The 18,575-nt window shown below is 42.8% G+C and overlaps 1 protein-coding gene across 1 annotated transcript in view; it reads left to right on the forward strand.

Moving 5' to 3' along the window:
- The window catches only part of MYO1D (myosin ID), a 339,305-nt gene that overhangs the window by 97,963 nt on the left and 222,767 nt on the right, over positions 1-18,575 (forward strand). Inside the window, exons 5-11 of the mRNA XM_045986348.1 lie at positions 83-136; positions 1,613-1,708; positions 5,887-6,003; positions 7,892-8,095; positions 10,986-11,131; positions 11,209-11,323; positions 14,732-14,902. Of these exons, the coding sequence (XP_045842304.1) occupies positions 83-136; positions 1,613-1,708; positions 5,887-6,003; positions 7,892-8,095; positions 10,986-11,131; positions 11,209-11,323; positions 14,732-14,902 (903 nt within the window). The remainder of the gene's footprint in view (positions 1-82; positions 137-1,612; positions 1,709-5,886; positions 6,004-7,891; positions 8,096-10,985; positions 11,132-11,208; positions 11,324-14,731; positions 14,903-18,575) is intronic.

Here is an 18,575-nt window from a genome sequence, read left to right on the forward strand (position 1 = left end):
CTGAGATCTTGGCTTGCACTTTGTTTCCAGGGTGCATTCTCAGATTAACGATTTAATGTGATTTCTTTTTTTTTTTTTTAAGTCTCGAGTGATTGTGCAACAGCCAGGAGAGAGAAGCTTTCATTCTTTTTATCAGGTTAGTATCTCCTGTTGTGCAGGTAATCCATCATTGGCTCAGTTGTACCGGGAATGAGTATTTTATGTCGGGATGCTCCCCTGTCCTATGCCTCCTTTGCCTCCATTGGCCCAGGACACATTACACATGAGTACATGCCCACGTGCTGCTTCCGAGATTCGATGAGCGTGATCATTATAAAGAAGCATCAGGTGGTTAACCCACCAGAGGAGTTGACTGCCTTGGTTGAGCATCACCTCCATTTTTTTTGCAATGTAGAGACAGTTTAATATCTGTAAAAGCTTTTAAAATGATAAATTCTGAATATGTTAAATTAATTGTGTTTTATTTTGAATTGAAGCTGTTGTTCCCATTATCTGGGAGCCCAGAGACAGGAATACAACTTGAGTTTATTTTGCTCCCAGAGGCTATAAAGCAATGTGATTACTTAAAACAATTATGAATTCAAGGGAGAAATGTCTTCTTTACCCATCAAAGCTGTGATTGCTCAGAAAGAAATTTGATACCTCTTTTGAGAATGCTTTTAAAGTCAAAGGCAGACTCTTTAAAAGTAGCCCTTCTGTTAGCAAGTCTATGCTCAGAGAACAAGTAGGATACATAATTACAATTTTTAAAGCCCCTAATAACATAAGCCAGTGCTGAGAAATAAAGTGGGTGATCCAATGAAGCATTGCTGTTTCAGACTTTTTTAAAAGTAAAATGCTAAGTAAGATTGATTTCCATGTGGAAAACGTCTCTGCAGGGGATGGAGCAGTGATGTGTAAGTCGAACACAGTACAGCTCAGCTGAGTTCCATTTTCTCAAGGTAACTGCTGTAATAGACGGTGCTCATTTGTATATACAAGTTCTGGTATATTTAGTTTATATAATCACTTTCAAAAATCTGATAATTACACCTTTGAAGTAAGACAAAGCATACAGTTTAATGTAGAGAATTGAAACCTACTGCCTTCCAAAGGCATGTTCTGTAGGTAAGGGCTACACATATTATATTCGTGTTCTCGTTGACAGTTCACCATGTTTTCCTTAAACTAGTTTTCTACCAAGTATGAAAAAGTTCTTTTCGTGTCCAGAACTCATAAGTTCTTCCCAATGTTTTCCCCACTTGGATGAGTGTTAAAATTTGTCTTTGTTCAGCCATTCAGTGGTGGTTATCCGGCAGTGCTCCCCCACCCTCACCCCCACCCCCACCTCCCATAGAGAAACTGATGAGGGAAGGCTATTTGTTTCCAGTGTGATTCAGCGTGTGACCCTGGCTGATACCTCTAACTTCAGCAGCGGTGTTGACTTTTTCTGAATTCTGAAACACAGTTCTATCTTGTCTGGATAATGAGACGGCTAAGCAAGTGACCACAACGCATAGGCTCTGTTTAGCAAATGACCTTAGTGAAAGCGAGATTACCATTGTGAGAATACTTAATGTACTCGGCTCCGCGTATATTTTGCCAGTTCATTTCTAATTAAATACCTTTTCAGCTGCTTCAAGGAGGTTCAGAGCAGATGCTACGCTCTCTACATCTCCAGAAATCCCTGTCATCCTACAACTACATCCACGTAGGTGCTCAATTAAAGGTAAGGGCTTCCTCTCTGAGATATGCAATCAGACAGAAAACCAGAGGGGACATTAAGTAATTCTCTGGTCCAGCCTTCTGCCTTTAAGCAAATGAGTGACTCTTTTCTTCTATTCTGGTGTTTAAATTCTCAGGAACAGTGACTCGCTGCATTATTGGTCAAAAACTTCTCTTAATAACCGTTTCTGTGTTTCGTTGCCATCTGACGGGAAAGAAGTTTCTCTTGTGATCTTGTGGTTGTTTTTTTTGTTTGTTTGTTTTGTTTTGTTTTTCCAATTTTTAATCCTTTCTTTTGACACTGTAAAAACATTGGTGTGATTAGGAAATCTACTTCAGAAGAAGATGCCATATGGTTTGGCCATAGGCGAGTTGGGAAGCAGAAGGAACTTTATTTTATTTTATTTTTTTAAGATTTTATTTATTTGACAGATAGAGATCACAAGTAGGGAGAGAGGCAGGCATAGAGAGAGAGAGAGGAGGAAGCAGGCTCCCTGCCAAGCAGAGAGCCCGATGCGGGGCTTGATCCCAGGACCCTGGGATCATGACCTGAGCAAAAGGCAGAGGCTTTAACCCACTGAGCCACCCAGGCGCCCCGCAGAAGGAACTTTAAAAGCACCCTGGTTGAAATTGAGTATCAAAGATCTCCATTCGCTGTTTTTTCAAGTATTGATTTTGACCTGTCTTGGAAAATAGTTTTGTGACCTGGGAGCATTTCTATTCAGCCCTCCAATTTTTCCACTTTTTCCCTTCACTTGCATGCGGGCCTTTTGCACTCTCATACGCAGATGCTTTTCTGCTCTTTTATTTCTAATTAGTGTTCTGCTAGTCACCTTACAGCTAATCCTAATAATATAGTAGTTGATGGTAGACTATAAAATGGTAATTATAATATTATCCTGCTTTGTCAGAGAAAGGTATATAAACGCGTAAAATAAAATATGGAGGGAAATAGACCAAGGTTTTAAGTACTGATTCTGAATGGATGAGATTACAGGTGTCCGTGCCCTTGTACTTTTCCATGTTTTAAATTTCTTCTGTAATAAAAAATAAAAAATACATTGCTTTTGTCGTCAGGGGAGAAATAAAAAGAATTTGTAAAAGGAAAGGAGGTGTTTCCTTTTTTATTTCTATTATTCTTCTAAAACAAATAATACCTGCATTACTGATTAGTTGTATTTTTATTGCCATGCATGGAAATAAATGATATTTAGGCTTTCCCAATTAATTTTCCATTATTTGACATTCAAGTTGCATGGATCTTTTTTTGTTTTGTTTTACTTTTACAATCCTCTCAGAGCAGGATGTTTGGGAGAAAATTAATTGAAAACAAACAAGACAATAGAGGGCAACAGTTGAGCTTTCTGAGACTAGCAGCAGCGCTCACAGATGCAGAAGGGATTGTGAAACCAGCACTTAAAAATGCCAATGACCGGGGGCGCCTGGGTGGCTCAGTTGGTTAAGCGACTGCTTTCAGCTCAGGTCATGATCCTGGCGTCCCAGGATGCAGTCCCGCATCGGGCTCCCTGCTCAGCAGGGCGTCTACTTCTCTCCCTGAACTTTCCCCTCTCATGCATTCTCTCTCTTTCTCAAATAAGTAAATAAAAATAAAATCTTTTTAAAAAAATGTCTATGACCAGAAATGTTCCTCTTTAATCAGATTGTCTTACTGACCAAATTACTTTTGGCCCAATCCTATAGCGCCCCCACAGAAAGCAAGTATTAAATGAACATTTAGCTATTGCCTAAAGCTGAATGTGGCTTGGGTTCTCTTTCATTCAGTTCCCATTCCTTTCTCCCTGCCTCTTTTTTTTTCCTCTCTAACAAAAATAAAGACATAATGTATGATCATAGTCAAAACCTAAATAAAGATGTACCAGAAGGAAACAAAAATATACTAAAGTTTACCTTCTAGAGATAGTTACTGATGATGGTTTGTGTGTGTGTGTGTGTGTGTGTGTGTGTGTGTGTTTAAGATTTTTTTTTTTAAGTAATCTCCACGCCCACTGTGGGGCTTGAACTCATGAACTGGAGATCAAGAGTCACATGCTGCCCCTACTGAGCCAGTTAGGCACTCCTATGTGTGTATATATATATATATATATATATATATATATATATTTATAAATGGAATCGTACAATAAATGCTGATGAAATAAATTTGCTTTTATTAAAAGACAATATAATTATTAATATCATAGCATTAACAAATATGTTAATAGAATGATTTTAACAACTATAAAGCATTATACTCTATCACAGTTTTACTTAACTACCCTAAAAATAGAGGGAAAATGTACAATTAATTTCTTATTGTTTTGGGAGACTTTCATTTGGGTTTTCTCTTCCCTTCAACCCAAATGAAAGTCTCCCAAAACAGTGAGAACTTAATTATCTCATGTAATGAGAAACCCTGAGATGGAACAGTTCCAGAGCTGGTTAACTTAATGCCATTACAATGTTGGTAGGGACCCAGGTATTGTTTGTTTTTCCAACTTAAAACTCTCCCATCCTCACTGGATTTGGCTTGTGTGCTTAGGCTGATTTTCCTCATGGTCCCAAAATGGCAGCTATAGTTCCAGAAGTCACAGGCAAAGGAAATGTTCCTGGCTTATGTCCCTTTGAGGCTAGGGAAACCTCATGCCTTATTGACCAGAATAACATCACATGCCCATGGCTAGTTAGTCCCTTGAAAGGGGAGTGAGAGCACCGTGATTAGTTTCTACCCACGAAGATTTACCCTCTGAGGTTGTGGGGGAGATCAGTCCTGAAGGATAAGGATACTAGCAGAGGGGTGAACAAATCAGGGTTCTAGCAGCCAACAGTTTCCCACAGTAGGACATTTAGATTTCTTGTCTAGTTTCTATGCAATTTCAGCACAGTTGCAGTTTATAATAATAGTTCTGTTTGATACTTAGCTAGTGCTTTTTATGGGCTAGGAATTAGGAAAGTGATTTCCATAATTCTCATCCAGTTCTCCCAACAACCCTGTATTGTTGTGCCCACCTTAACCATGAGGAAACTGAGACTTGAGGAGGTTAAGTATCTTTCCCAAAGTCAAAGAACCAGGTAGGTGGAGAAATTTTCCTTGTTGTGTCCTGGATATTAGAGGAACAGGTACTCGTCAGGTACAGAGGACCCCTTCTCGTGCCCTTCTCCTGCGTCCCCACCAGAGGAGAAATTCACCGAGGAAAAGAGCAGTCAGGCCCTCTGCAACTGCTGCTCCGGGAAAACTTGTTTGAGATAGGCCCTTACCATTGCTTCACTGGAAATTTCTGTTGACGTGTTTGTATTTCCAGCCAGATGGCTGTAGCTCATCGAGGTTAGCAATTTGGCTGGCACCTGCCCATTTGGTGAGGGCCTGCTTCCTGGTGTATAGATGGAGCCTTCTCTGTGTCCTCACAGGGGAGAAGGGATGAGGAATCTCTAGGGCCTCTTACAAGGGCTTTAATCCCATTTATTGAGGGCTCTATCCTCATGACCTAATTCCCCTTCAAAGACATACCTCCTTATTCCATCACCTTTGGGGAGGGGTCAGGATTTCAACACAGGAATTTTGGGATGATACAAACATTCAACCTGTAGCAGCGCTCTCAAACCAGTTAGAAGATCCGAGGCACCAAATGTTTGTGAGAGAGTGGTTGTGGTCCCAAAATATCTAATAGCTTGCTGAATGACTGAGGCAGCCCACTTTGCTTTGGGGGGTCCTGCTTTTCCTCACCTATGAAGTAAAAAGCCTGACTATCCAAGAGAAGAAGTGTTATTCCCAGACTCTACAAGACTAATTGTGGAACAAAAAACCACAGGCAACAAGAGTCAGGCATGTGTCTGTGAGAGGCTCCCATGGTCAGTATTTCCATTTGTGATTCCACGTCCCATGTTTTCTTCACTCATCAGAGTGGCAGTCAGCTTCTGTGAGGCAACTCAGGACTTGCTCCCTCACCGAAGGTTCTAGAAAAAATGTCACGCCTATTTTGCGTGGTAGTGGTTCTCACACACGGTGGACATTTTGTGTGCTGAGTGATATTTCTATCCTAAAATAATTTTATTTTCTCTGGGTACTCAGTGACTTACTACAAAAGCGTCAAGACCTTGGCTAAACTTGAATGTAGTCTCATAATTGTCAGATTTTAATGCTCGTGTAAAATGTCGGTGACTTAAGTTTTCCATTTTCATTCCCAGTCTTCTATCAACGACGCTGCAGAATTCAAAGTAGTAGCTGATGCCATGAAAGTAATTGGCTTCAAACCTGAGGAGACTCAAACAGTGTATAAGATTCTGGCAGCCATTCTTCACTTGGTAAGTAGGGCCACCTTGGAGAATATATTGCCTCCCTGTAGAGACAGGACACTCTTTCAGAAGATTTTGTTTTTTCCCTGCAGACTTAAAAACTAATTTGTATAAAGAAAATTTCTCTTGCATTTTTGAAGCAATTACTGTAGCTGTGGTTCGCTCCATCATTTTATAATATTATGAAGGATTTTCAAAGCCACTGGAGGTTTTGAAACTTAACTTTAATTCATCGTCTTCCTGGTATGTCAGATTTTGAACAGTTTCATTCCAAGGATGAAAGAATTCAGTAGTGATATGACTATCAATGGTATAAGCTAAAATCTTTTGAACAGAATACTGTTTGAGTAGCACTTGAAGCGTAAGTTATCAGAACTGGAATCCTGCTCATCTCATTTTTCACATTGGGAAATGAGCACTAAAGGGGTGGCAGGACTGACTTGAAGGCGCACCCAGTTCATGGTGGCCAACCGGTAGACAAGATGGCTGACCACGGTCCAGGCGTGCTCCACCACCACCGCAGCAAACTCAGACACGTGAAGAGCCCTGTGTCAGATTTCTCTCATTCCTGTTTATATAATTATAGACGTTGAAAATACAGTGAACGTGTAACCTTAGAAAAAATGAGTGACACCATGAATTCAAACCCGGAATAAAACTTACCTTTCTGTAACGTGGCAAGATTTAACTTTTAATGAAAGGGGCAGGATCTCTATGTAAAAATATCACAGGGCAATGTAAATGTTACCATAAGTAAATGCTCCTAACTAGGAAGACTTGAATATTACAAATTGTCCCGTTCTTTCAGCCAGTTTATAAATAAAGTTAACAATATCCTTCAGAATCCAAACAAGAATTTTATTTTTAAAGTTGACATAATGGCTCTAGAATTTACCTGGACCAATAAACATGTGAAGAAGATCAAATAAAACATCCTAAAGAAGAGTAGTTAAGGTAGAGGGAGAAGAGGAGAGGATCCATGACTAATTCTGCCAGATTTAAAATGATAGTAAAAGTGACAATCCTTTAAAAATTGTTCCACAAATGTATCATCAGATTATGCAAGAGATTGGTTGATGTGCTGGACAGCTGGTAGAGGGTTAATAAGTATTTATTGCTTATTAAATAAGTAAAATATAAATAGACTCAGAAACTTGGGGGAATTTAATATATGATAAAGGTGGCATTTCAAATTTCTTTTTTTTAAGATTTTATTTATTTGAGAGAGAGAAGAAGAGAGCACAAAGTAGGGGAGGGGCAAAGGGAGAGGGAGCAGACTCCCCACTGAACAGGGAGCCCAACATGGGGCTTGATCCCAGGACCCAGGGATCATGACCTGAGCCGAAGGCAGACACTTAACCGACTGAGCCACCCAGACAGTCCTAAAGGTGACATTTCAAATCAGGAGGAAAACCTCAGCCATTCAGTAAATGGTGTTGGAGCAACTAACTAATCTGAAAAAATAAAGTTAGATTCTTTGCACCACTTAGTAACACAAATTCTAAGTGATTAAAAGCTTAAATGTAAGGGGGAAAGCTGTGTATTTGAAGAAAATATTAAACATTTATAAAATCTCCGGAGTGGGAATTGGTCTAAGTATGACACCAAATTAAGAGAAGCCCCGAAGCAAAAGATTGTAGATTTGACTACATAAAAATGTAAAACTTCTCTGCATCAAAAAACAAAAGCTGGATATTAAGAGACAGATGGGTGTCTAGAGCAGAGAGGAGAGATGGATAAAGCAGTGGGTTTTTAACATATGTGTAGTGTATTTAGGAAAATCAGTGCTACAGACAAGGTCACTTTGAATTTTATCTTTAATTGGCAAATAGATCCCCAACATAGCATTTCAGAATCTTGCTGGCAACGGCATCTTGTTGTTTTCTGTCTGGTATAGGGAAATTTAAAATTCGTGGTGGACGGTGACACGCCTCTCATTGAAAATGGCAAGGTTGTATCTATCATAGCAGAGCTACTGTCCACCAAGACGGACATGGTGGAGAAGGCCCTCCTGTACCGGACGGTGGCCACAGGTCGCGACATCATTGACAAGCAGCACACGGAGCAGGAAGCCAGCTACGGCAGGGACGCCTTCGCTAAGGTGGGATTCGAACTGACATCGTCCCCACCTGGGGATGCGGTTTTAGAGAACTCCCATGAGGGTGCATCCAGGTGTTCCGTGAACGTGGGCTCAGGCTTTTAGAAACCAGAGTGGTACTTCTGGGCCATCAGAGTCCCAATAAAACGCCCTGGCTGTGAGCACCAGGAGCGTTCTGAGAAGAGCAAGTCCGACTGGGCAGCCGACGCTGCCTTCACGGGCCCTCTCGCCACCCTCCCTTTCTTGTGGCTCACCAGTGTTTGATGAAGGCCGCCCCAGCTCGCCCGAGGGAGTGCTCATCCCCCGTGTTCCGTGTCTGGGTGGGGATGGTGCCGTGAGTCATTCACCTTGTTTCCTTTTCCTGCCACGACAAATAATGCTGCCACATCCCATGCGCGTGTCCCTACACACCAGCCCTTTTAGTCCCACTGGACAGACTCCCAGGAATGAGCACCCCACATCAAAGGACACACTGATTTTAGACTCTAAATTACCTGACTGTGGGTCTATGGAAGTACCTCGTGGGTACGTTCATTTCATTGTCCATGTGTCTGAGCATCTCTCCGCACGTCTGTAAGGTGTTTAAGTCCGTTCTGGCAATCACCTGGTGTGTCCTTTGTATATTTTCCTCAGGGCCTCTCCCTGTTCCGTTGCGTGTTTGTGAGAGCTCATCCCTTTGACCCTCGGTCTGTTATCTGCGTGGCAAGCGTGTTATGTTCCCAAGATTAGATTTTCTTGTTTTCTTTCTCTTTGTCGCTGTTTGGTTAGATGGCACAAATTCCATTTTTACACTTCTGAGTCCCAGGCTTGGTTTTAGTCTCCAGAGGAATTTGGATTTATCCAAGTGCGATGGAGAGTGGAGGATTCTAAGCAGAAGCAAAGAGCGAGTCTGTGTTTTTAAGCCGATTGCGCTGCCTTCAGTATGGAGACTCTTCTGCGGGTGGGGATGGAAATGGGATATTTTAGTAGCCAGGAGAGAGACGATGGCAGGTAGCATAGAAACGGGAAAAGAGGATGGTTGGAGATGTAAAACCCACAGCCCCTGTTTGTCTGGGGAACCATAAAATCAAGGATCACTCCTGGCATGCTCTGACTCCAGCCTGCGTCTCCTGCCTCATTCCGCACCACGTTCCAGTCTCCTCCCTTCGTTCCAGCATGTTAGTGTTAACTCAGACCTTGCAGGTGGTCTTTATCCCTTTCTCCCTCCAGCCACAGGGCCTTTGCACAGGCTGTGGCCTCTGCTTGGATCCCTTGTCTCTCCCCCTCTTGCCTCGTCAACTCTTACTCATCCTTCTGATCTCAGCCCACTTTCTCAGGGAAGCCTTCCCTGGCCTCTGAATCCCAAACAGGTTAAATTATCCTCTGATGCCACGTACCTCACCTTTGGGGGGGAGTGTGTGTGTGTGTGTGTGTGTGTGTGTGGTTTTTCCTTCCTCCTCCTTCCCTGTCCTCCTTGGAGACCAAGACCATGTTTATGTTTGCTTCAGTACTATATCTCCAATAACCCACCCAGAGTAAGTAGTCAGCTAATACTTGTTGAGTGAATAAATTCCTACATTTCTGGAGTCCTTTGTTCATGCTCAGAAGTAAGGTGGGAACAGTTTTCGGAGGTGGGAAGACCAGGAGTCCTAACAGCACACGTGTTCGAGATGGCTGTGAGCCCCTACGAATATTGTCGAGTTGGCTGTCAAGCATGTGAGTCTGGCACTCAGAGGAGAGGTCTGCGTTGGAGTAGTAGACTTGGGCATAGTATTGTATCAGGTCTGTTTAACATCAAATGAGATGGCTCGGGAGGTGTTAGAGAGTGAAGAGGACCAGAAGAATACCTCCTTTTAGAGGTCAGGTGGAGGAGATTTTACCAAAGGTCAGCCAGCAGGAGCAGCCAGTGAAATAGGAGAAAAATTAGGGAGGTGTGGCATCCCAAGTCACAGAGGGGAGAAAGTTCAAGAAGAAGGTGGGAAACGAGGTGGAGTGACGCTGAGTGTCTGGGTAAGACGTCTGTACAGAGGCATACGAAAATGTCTGCACTGAGGTGCTTGGGGTCTTTGATGAGCCATTTCAGTCCAGCGGTGGGAGGTAAGTGAAGACTGGACTGGATCAAAGAGTAAAAGGGAAGCAAAGAGAGGAGGCAGGGCGTGTGGATAAGTGCAGGCGGAGGGAGAGGTGGCTGGAGGGAGGTGCTAAACGCGTGTGTGCTGAAGACGCACCGGGGAGTGTGCTGGTGTCTGACGTGCGTGCGCAGAGCCTGTGGTGCCTTCATCCACGTGTGTCTGGCCGCGCATGTCCGCGGGCATTGGATATGCGTTGGGTTCTCTAAGAATTTCAGACTACGGTCTTTGGCTCAGATCTTTACGTAGCATTAAAAATCAATACTTGTGGGTGCCTGCTTCCTCCTCTCTCTGCCTGCCTCTCTGCCTAGTTGTGATTTCTCTCTGTCAAATAAATAAAATATTAAAAAAAAACAATACTTGTATTTTTAGAATCCATAGAGCTTTACTGGAACATAGATATTAACTTGTTGGTTCCCCACTTTCTAATATCTGATGAAATCACAATCAAGTAATGAGGCAACTTCTGTGAGGGAGTAGGCAAATTTTTGATAGAGCCGAGCACAGAGACGAACCCAGGAGTAGTGTCAGAATGCCCTAGTGACCGGTAAGAATCTTAAAAAATCCAAACCATTTCCTTGAGTGTTACCTACATCATGTAGTTGGGGTTTTTTGTTTTGTTTTTTTTTAAACAGATCATCTGCATTTCTTATTTTTCTGCTTAGAGTAATAACAGCCATGTTAAGTAGTAAGGAGAAAGTAGATAAAAATTTTAAACTTAGCACGGATCTAAACAGGATACAGTCCCAAGCGGGCAAGAGTGAATGATGCTGTTCCTCTCACAGGCAATATACGAACGCCTCTTTTGCTGGATCGTCACCCGCATCAATGATATTATTGAGGTCAAGAACTACAACACCACAATCCATGGGAAAAACACCGTCATCGGTGTCTTGGATATCTATGGCTTTGAAATCTTTGACAACAACAGGTAAGCTGGGTGACATGCTTCCGACGCTGCTGTTCTGTGTTCACGTCTCCGGACCTGATCGATCCCGTCTCTCGCAGCTTCGAGCAGTTCTGCATCAACTACTGCAATGAGAAGCTGCAGCAGCTGTTCATCCAGCTGGTACTGAAGCAGGAGCAGGAGGAGTACCAGCGGGAGGGCATCCCCTGGAAGCACGTGAGTGGGCGCCTTGGGGAGGTGGCCTCCCCACGCACGGTGTCAGAGTGTCAGAGCTCGTCGTTTTAGCTGCTCCGTTGCAATTTTCTCGGGCCCATGAAACATCCGAACGTTAGCTTTCCTTTTGGGGATACATGATAAGTCATTTGGGGGGTTGACGGGTGGAATGTCTCTCATTGGAGGGACTGCCCTGTTGGGGCGCAGGAATGCTGAGTTTCAGCCTTTAGACTTGAGAGCAGGTGCTCCATGGGTCTCCTGGCTCATACCTGTCTAGGAGAGTTTAGCACCACATAGAGGTCACTCGGAGGAGCAACTTTTGCCTTAAACTGATTGACCTTGGCTTCCAAATTTAGTTTATTCTCTTTCTGTCCCCTTTCTTCTCTTACTTCTGCTTTTTGACCCCCCTCCTCTACTTTGCAGTCTAAGTGGCACTGTTACTATCTGTGGTTATTGGTTTATATTCTCCAAAACGCAGGCGTGAAATCATTAATGTTTCCTTCCATCGCTGTCTTTCGTGTCCCAGCTGGTATTACCTTCATGTGGCCCTTTTTAACCCCTAACGGTTGTCACAGGCAAACGTCTGGTGAGGCCGGGCCGGAAAGTGGGACTGCCCCGGGGCAGGAGCCCCAGATAGCAGTACTGCAAAGCACGACATGGGTGGTTCTCTTGCCATTAGACCGCCTGCTTATGGCAGGATGAAAACTAGTAATGTTTGCTTTTAAATTTGTATTTTTAAACAATTTTGAGAACAGACTCGAGAAATGCAGAAACTTCCGGGTTTCCACACACTTCTGTGTTTATGAAACTGTGTGTATCTTCTTGACAAATAGAACACACAGTAAAGTTAGTAGTTTTTTCATATCTGACCTAGTAGTAAAAAGCTTATTTTTTAAAAAGATTTTTTTATTTATTTGAGAGAGAGACAGTGAGAGAGTGCATGAGAGTGGAGAAGGTCTGAGGGAGAAGCAGACTCCCCATGGAGCTGGGAGCCTGATGCAGGACTCCATCCCGGGACTCTGGGATCATGACCTGAGCCGAAGGCAGTTGCTTAACCAACTGAGCCACCCAGGCGCCCCTAAAAAGCTTATTTGATATGCTGTATATAAATTACTTTTTTATTTCTTCCCACCTTCCTACTTTCTCTTTCCTCACATTCAGAAGGGAGACAGTAGTATAGTTAGTACTGGTCTTGCCTCAAATTGCATCCTTGCCTTCCGGCATGTATTAAACATCAGAATACCAAAAAAAATTTTTGTTCAAGTATCTTAGTGTAAATTTTACTGTTTTACAAATGAACCAAAAGGCGTATTATTCCTTTGTAGTAGAATGACCTATAATTGTGATTTAAGCAGTGAACTCTCATAGCACATTTAAGATGTAAGTCAGTTAAGTTTAGATGTAGCTTTCTTAGAAGGAGTCTGCTGTACAATTTAATACACAATTACAACGGAAGCTTCAAGTTTTATGACACATTTAATCATAAAACTCGGTATTTGGAGATGATTCAGAGATACTGGTCAGAGGATATCAAATTCCACAGGCATAGTTGGTAAGGAGAAAAGTCGACAACTACAGTAGGCTATGCCAAACATCTGAAAAGGGAGCAGCAGCCCTAAAAATGCAAAAATCTTCAGCAAAATAAACCAAGAAGTAAATGTCCTCGAGGGGACAAAAGGCTACATCCCAGGTAATTGTTACCATACTGACTACCTGCTGGGTCCCCCCAGATTGGAATCTCTCTTCTGGGTAATTATTTCCTTTAAAAAAACAAAAACAAAAAAACCTCAGTTTCTGAATATGGTGATTGATTTTTTTTTGTAATGTTTTTTATTATGGAAAATTTCAAGCAAACATAAGAGCCAAGATCGCGATTTAATAAACTCCACAGGCCTGTCACCAGCCATGACAGCTGTCGGTGGGTTGTCAGTCTCATGTCATCTGGACCCATCGACCCCACCCCCACCCCCAGGCTATTTTGAAGCAAATCTCAGACATCATATAGTATCATCCTTAAATAATCTAGTGTGCTTCTCTAAAAGGTGAAGACTTTTATAAATTCTATGACCACAGTACCTTTATCACACCTAAGAAATGTAACAGTAATTCCTTAATATCATCAAATACCCAGTCAGTGCTCAAATTTCCTCCGTCATCTTAAAGGGGTTGTTTTTGTCTGTTTTTATAGTTGCTTGAATTTGGACCCAACCAATGTTCTTACATCGTGGTTGGTTGACAGGATGCTCGCACATCTATAGGTTTTCTCCTCCGTCTCTCTTTTTTCCTCACAACCTTCCGTTGATGAGGATGAGCCGTTTGTCCTGTTGAGCTTGCCACAGTCTGGAATTTGCTCCTCGGACTCCCGCGGTGTCTCCCGTCTATGTCTCTGCCCGTGTATGCCCGCGGTTGTTAGATCTGGAGTCTCGGCTGCTTTCAGGATCAGTGTTTTCTACTGGTCTCTTTTGTAGGTGGTATGTGGACTTCTGTCAGGGCGTTCCTAAGGCTTGGTTGTCTCCCTGTTTGACTCACCTTTACAGGCTTTCGGTGTTGTAGTTTACAAGTCATTGTCAGCTGCTGGGACTGGACAGTTGGGCACACAGCTGCTCCGTCTGCGGTGGGAATGGGAGGCCCAGACCTCTCTGCCCCTGAGCTACCTTGTCCCATCTCCTCCTGCCCCCTGTAGTCCCTAAAACCTCCTGGGATTCGAGACTGCTGGGAAAAACCTGGTTTGGAAGCCACAATTTGAAGCAACATTTGAGTAACCTTAAACTAAAAGTTACTGAACTCTTCAGCAAAGACTCATCACTTTCGTCAGACAGTTGGTTCTTTAGAGGACTTAATTGTTTTGTCCCTGGGGCAGAAGACCTAGTCTTTAATTCCATACCCCCAAGGTCTAAGACTTCAGGTAATAATTAATATAAGAGTTACTGCTTTTTGAGAAGAGTAAGGATATTGTTTCAAAGGATGGAGATAACTCTTCTCCCTAATTAGGAATAGTAATACGTGTCCACCATGAAAGTATGTATTTAGATCATGGAGTGTGGGTCTTGTGATTAAATGGCAAACAGATTGGGGGGATTGAGAGTATGAAGGTGCAGGATTAAAACAAAAGTTAAACAAAGTTAAAACAAAAAACAAAAGTGTTGAGGGAACACTGTCTCTTTTATAATTCTTGCCTTGAGCTATCCTCCCATACACGAAGTGTTTCATGATATAAAGTCCACAAAGAAATTTAAAAATGAGCCTCCGATAGAACATGTGGTCATTTTAGCATTAGACCTCAGTAATACTCTGGGCCTATTTCCCACCAAGATAACTTTATCCTAACCCCTGAGATGTGCACAGGCGCGGGCGTTTTGCCCGTGCTGGTCTCTGGTCCCTCTGGAACGGCTTCCTTGCTGTGTCCTCCAGATCGATTACTTCAACAATCAGATCATCGTGGACCTCGTGGAGCAGCAGCACAAGGGGATCATCGCCATCCTGGATGACGCCTGCATGAACGTCGGCAAAGTCACCGACGAAATATTCCTCGAAGCACTTAACAGTAAATTGGGCAAACACGGCCATTTTTCCAGCCGAAAGGTAATGTGTTTTATGAGGACTTCCTCTCCTTTTGAGTTGTCAGATTTTCCCCATTGCTGAACAGAATTAAATGGTCTTACATGTTGGGTTAAAAGAATGTCCACTCAAGGAAGCAAGGAAAGCCTAAGCATCCATTAAGTGGCCTACTGCTATAAATAAATTCTGCCTCTCTGGTTTATGGGATGACAAGAACGATAAAAATCATAATATCCAGGAGAGGGAGCTCCAGACTATTCAATTTGCTAGAAATAGGAAAAAATGAACATGATTTTAAGAAAGCATGATGTCATTTATAACCAATAGGTACAGAGGCTTTGTTCATGTGCTAGAATTTTGCTCCTGCATCTGATAATTCTGGCACTGAAAACAGCTTTTGTCCTTGACTTTTTACTGTAATCAGTTATAAAATGTAGTATGTGTGCTCTGCCACAGTTCTTCAGACTCCATGACTTTCTTGAGCATAGAGAAGCTCTGGCTGTAATTCTCCCCATCACAAGGAAACTCGTTCCCCTAGATGAATGGGTATCCCTCTCAACTCCCCATTTTCCACATTCTAAAAAGGTCATTAAACAGATCACATTTCTGTAATAAGTGGTGGCCGTTGTGGTTGTCGGACTTCCGTGCCGGGCTTTGCATTCAGTGTGTTTGCCAGTAGGATCTGCCCTAGGAGGGGCCCACCGTCATCCCTGAGTGCTCCCTACAAATACCTGCTTGTCCAGCAGCCGGAAGCTGAAGGAGAAACAGCCCCGATGCTCCGTCGCTTCCATAAAGAAAGGATCAAACATTTCTGCTCCTCCATATTTGCATGTAAATCTATGACACACTGCCCATTTTTTTTTAGCACAAATAAGTCCATTTTCTAACTTGGCTCCCTTTGAAAGTATGTATTGGGAACAGTAAGAATCTACAGTTAACTAGATAAAGCACAAATCATCAAGAAGTAGATTACTGGCTGATACTTATTTTAGGCCATTTTATTTCTAAGAGGCTCTCCTTGGTCTGTTCCCAGGGATTGACTAGGATCCCGACTAGGAGTCAGTCAGCTATCAGATCCTACGGTCTGACATTTTACGTCGGGGTTCTGGTCGGAGGCGTTCTTCAGTCATTTCCCGTGCATAACACATGTGCTTAATACATGCCCCTCATCTCCCAGGCATAAGTCGGGTGCTGGGGACAGAGCAGTGAGCCAAGTTAGAAGCATCCTACCCCATTTAAAGTGATCTGTTGTAAGATGGTATCTACATCCTATGATGGGTTGTCTACATCCCTTGCAATCCCAGCCCAGGTTCTGGAGGCTCATCTAACATCCTGCCTACCCCAGATGGCAGATAATCAGTGTTTGTAAAATTGAATTGAATTTGGTCATGATCATACCAAATAAATCTGATGGAATATGGAATTTTAAACTAAAACATAAACTAAAACATGCAGGACTCTACTTCATTTAAATAAATAACCATGAATCGTGATAAACCACCTCATTTTGATTCAACTTGGCCATTTATACACCTGACTTAAATTTGTCCACCAAATATTTTGAAATATAATCTCATTCTGAAGGTAGCCATGATACAGAGTACTTTTAAGCAGTTGCCACTGATGTGGTAAGAAATTGTGAAATAATAGTTTATCTGGGAAGACAGGAATTTTCTCTTTTTTTTTTTAAGATTTTATTTATTTATTGGAGAGAGAGAATGAGTGAGTGGAGGGGGGTGGAGCAGAGGGAGAGGGACAAGCAGACTCCCCGCTGAGCATGGAACCCAACGCAGGGTTCAGTCTCCCACCCTCAGATCATGACCTGAACCCAAATCAAGAATCGGATGCCCAGGGGCGCCTGGGTGGCTTAGTCGTTAAGCATCTGCCTTTGGCTCAGGTCATGATCCCGGGGTCCTGGAAGTGAGCCCTCCATCGGGCTCTCTGCTCAGTAGAAAGCCTGCTTCTCCCTCTCCTACTCCCCCTATTTGTGTTCCTCTCTTGCTGTGCCTCTGTCTGTCAAATAAATAAAATCTTAAAAAAAAAAAAAATGGGTGTCCAGCCAGCTGAGCTACCCAGGCACCCCAGGGATTTTCTTTCTTTCTTTTCTTTACATGTAGAAACCCAGGTGTCTTTGACTCTAACCCCGTGGCTCTTTTTTCCAGCATCTCCCTCCCCACTCCCCTTGTCTGACAGGTTAAGGGGAGATGATGCTGGAGGAGGTACCCCCTGAGATGGGGATTTCTAAAGTGTGTTAATTTCTAGGATTACTGCTTTAACAAAGGAAAGAAATGGCATGACCAAGCTGTCAGGATATTTTCATCACTATGAATCTTTCTTTTAAATAACGCTATTATCCTGTACGTTACACCAGGTGTTATCATTTGCTGTTGGTTACAGATCAGCTCAAGCTACTGGCATGTTAAATCAGAGGTTTCTGTCTTGTATTTATTTAGGAGCTAAATGATTCCTCCTACATTAAAGTTATCATGGAGAGATAGGCAAATGATCCAATAAACCATGAAATTCCTATTCAAAGTACTGTAAACATATAAAGTTAAATGATATACCAAACTTAATTATTTCCAAAATGTAAAGAAAAGTCAAAAACCTTCTGTGTTCAGATCACTTGAGACTTTGCAGTATCCAAATGTAAGAATATTCAATTAGTGTGGCCATCTCCTGGGTCCTTTTCCACGAGGAGTTTTATAAATGAAAGGCTTTTATAAAATGGTTAACGAGAATGAAAGGGAAAGAAGGATTCCATTTTTTGGAGACCCCTCTGTATGTTAGATACTTTGGTCTCTGTGGTTCATGGAAGCTTTAGAACAGCTATCTGGGATAAGTAACTATTTAAGGATGCAGAGCAAGTAGATGGTAGAGCCAAGATTTGAACCTCGGAAGTCTGACTCTGATTTCTGGTAAGTGTTCACTTGTCTGATGGGTAAGCTATTCCTTTACTAGTCCAGTTACAAGTGCAGAAGCCACCCTCCTGGTTGGGGGCGTTTTTGGCTAAGAGTGCAACTTAAGTTGTCCTGCGTAACTGCGCTCAGTGCTTTATGGATTCTTAGATGTCTGCTTCAGAACCTGTAGGCTATTGCGTGATCCTTCACAGGGCAGACAAAGGAGTCTGGGCATTACTGTAACAAGGAGACTGTGGAGGCCACCCCACAGAAAAACTGCCTTTCCATCAACTGTTCTTCAGGGAGAAATAGCTGGAGGAAGTTGATCTCCTTTGAAATGATAACCCTGAACTTGACTCCCAGCTCAGCAAAAGACAAGTGAGCCAGGCCATTGTGTGCCAGGAGATCAGACATTACATCTGGTCCCAAGAATCCTTCCCAGAACAACCACCTGTGTGACTTGGGCCAGTTACTTGATCTCTCTGACCCTTAATTTCCTTGTATGTAAAAGAGAGCTCCTAATATTTTAAATGTCAGTAGTGAGGATTGCCTGAGATGTATGGGCCCAGCACGCAGCAAGCCCTCAGTGTGGTATTCCCTAAGTGGAGCCTGGAACAGGAGACTGTGTCAGTCAGGGTAGGCTGGGCCACTTAATGACAGCAGCCAGGCTTTCAGTACCGGAGACAGTAGTCCATTTCTGTCCCAGGGACCCTGACTTCTTCTGTCTTCTGGCTCTTCTGTCCCCTTGCCGCTGTCCTTCTCTGCATCCAGCTAGTGGGAGAAGAGGAAGTACCGTA

This window comes from Meles meles, chromosome 18 (genome assembly GCF_922984935.1).
Source record: "Meles meles chromosome 18, mMelMel3.1 paternal haplotype, whole genome shotgun sequence".
Classification (NCBI taxonomy): Eukaryota; Metazoa; Chordata; class Mammalia; order Carnivora; family Mustelidae; genus Meles; species Meles meles.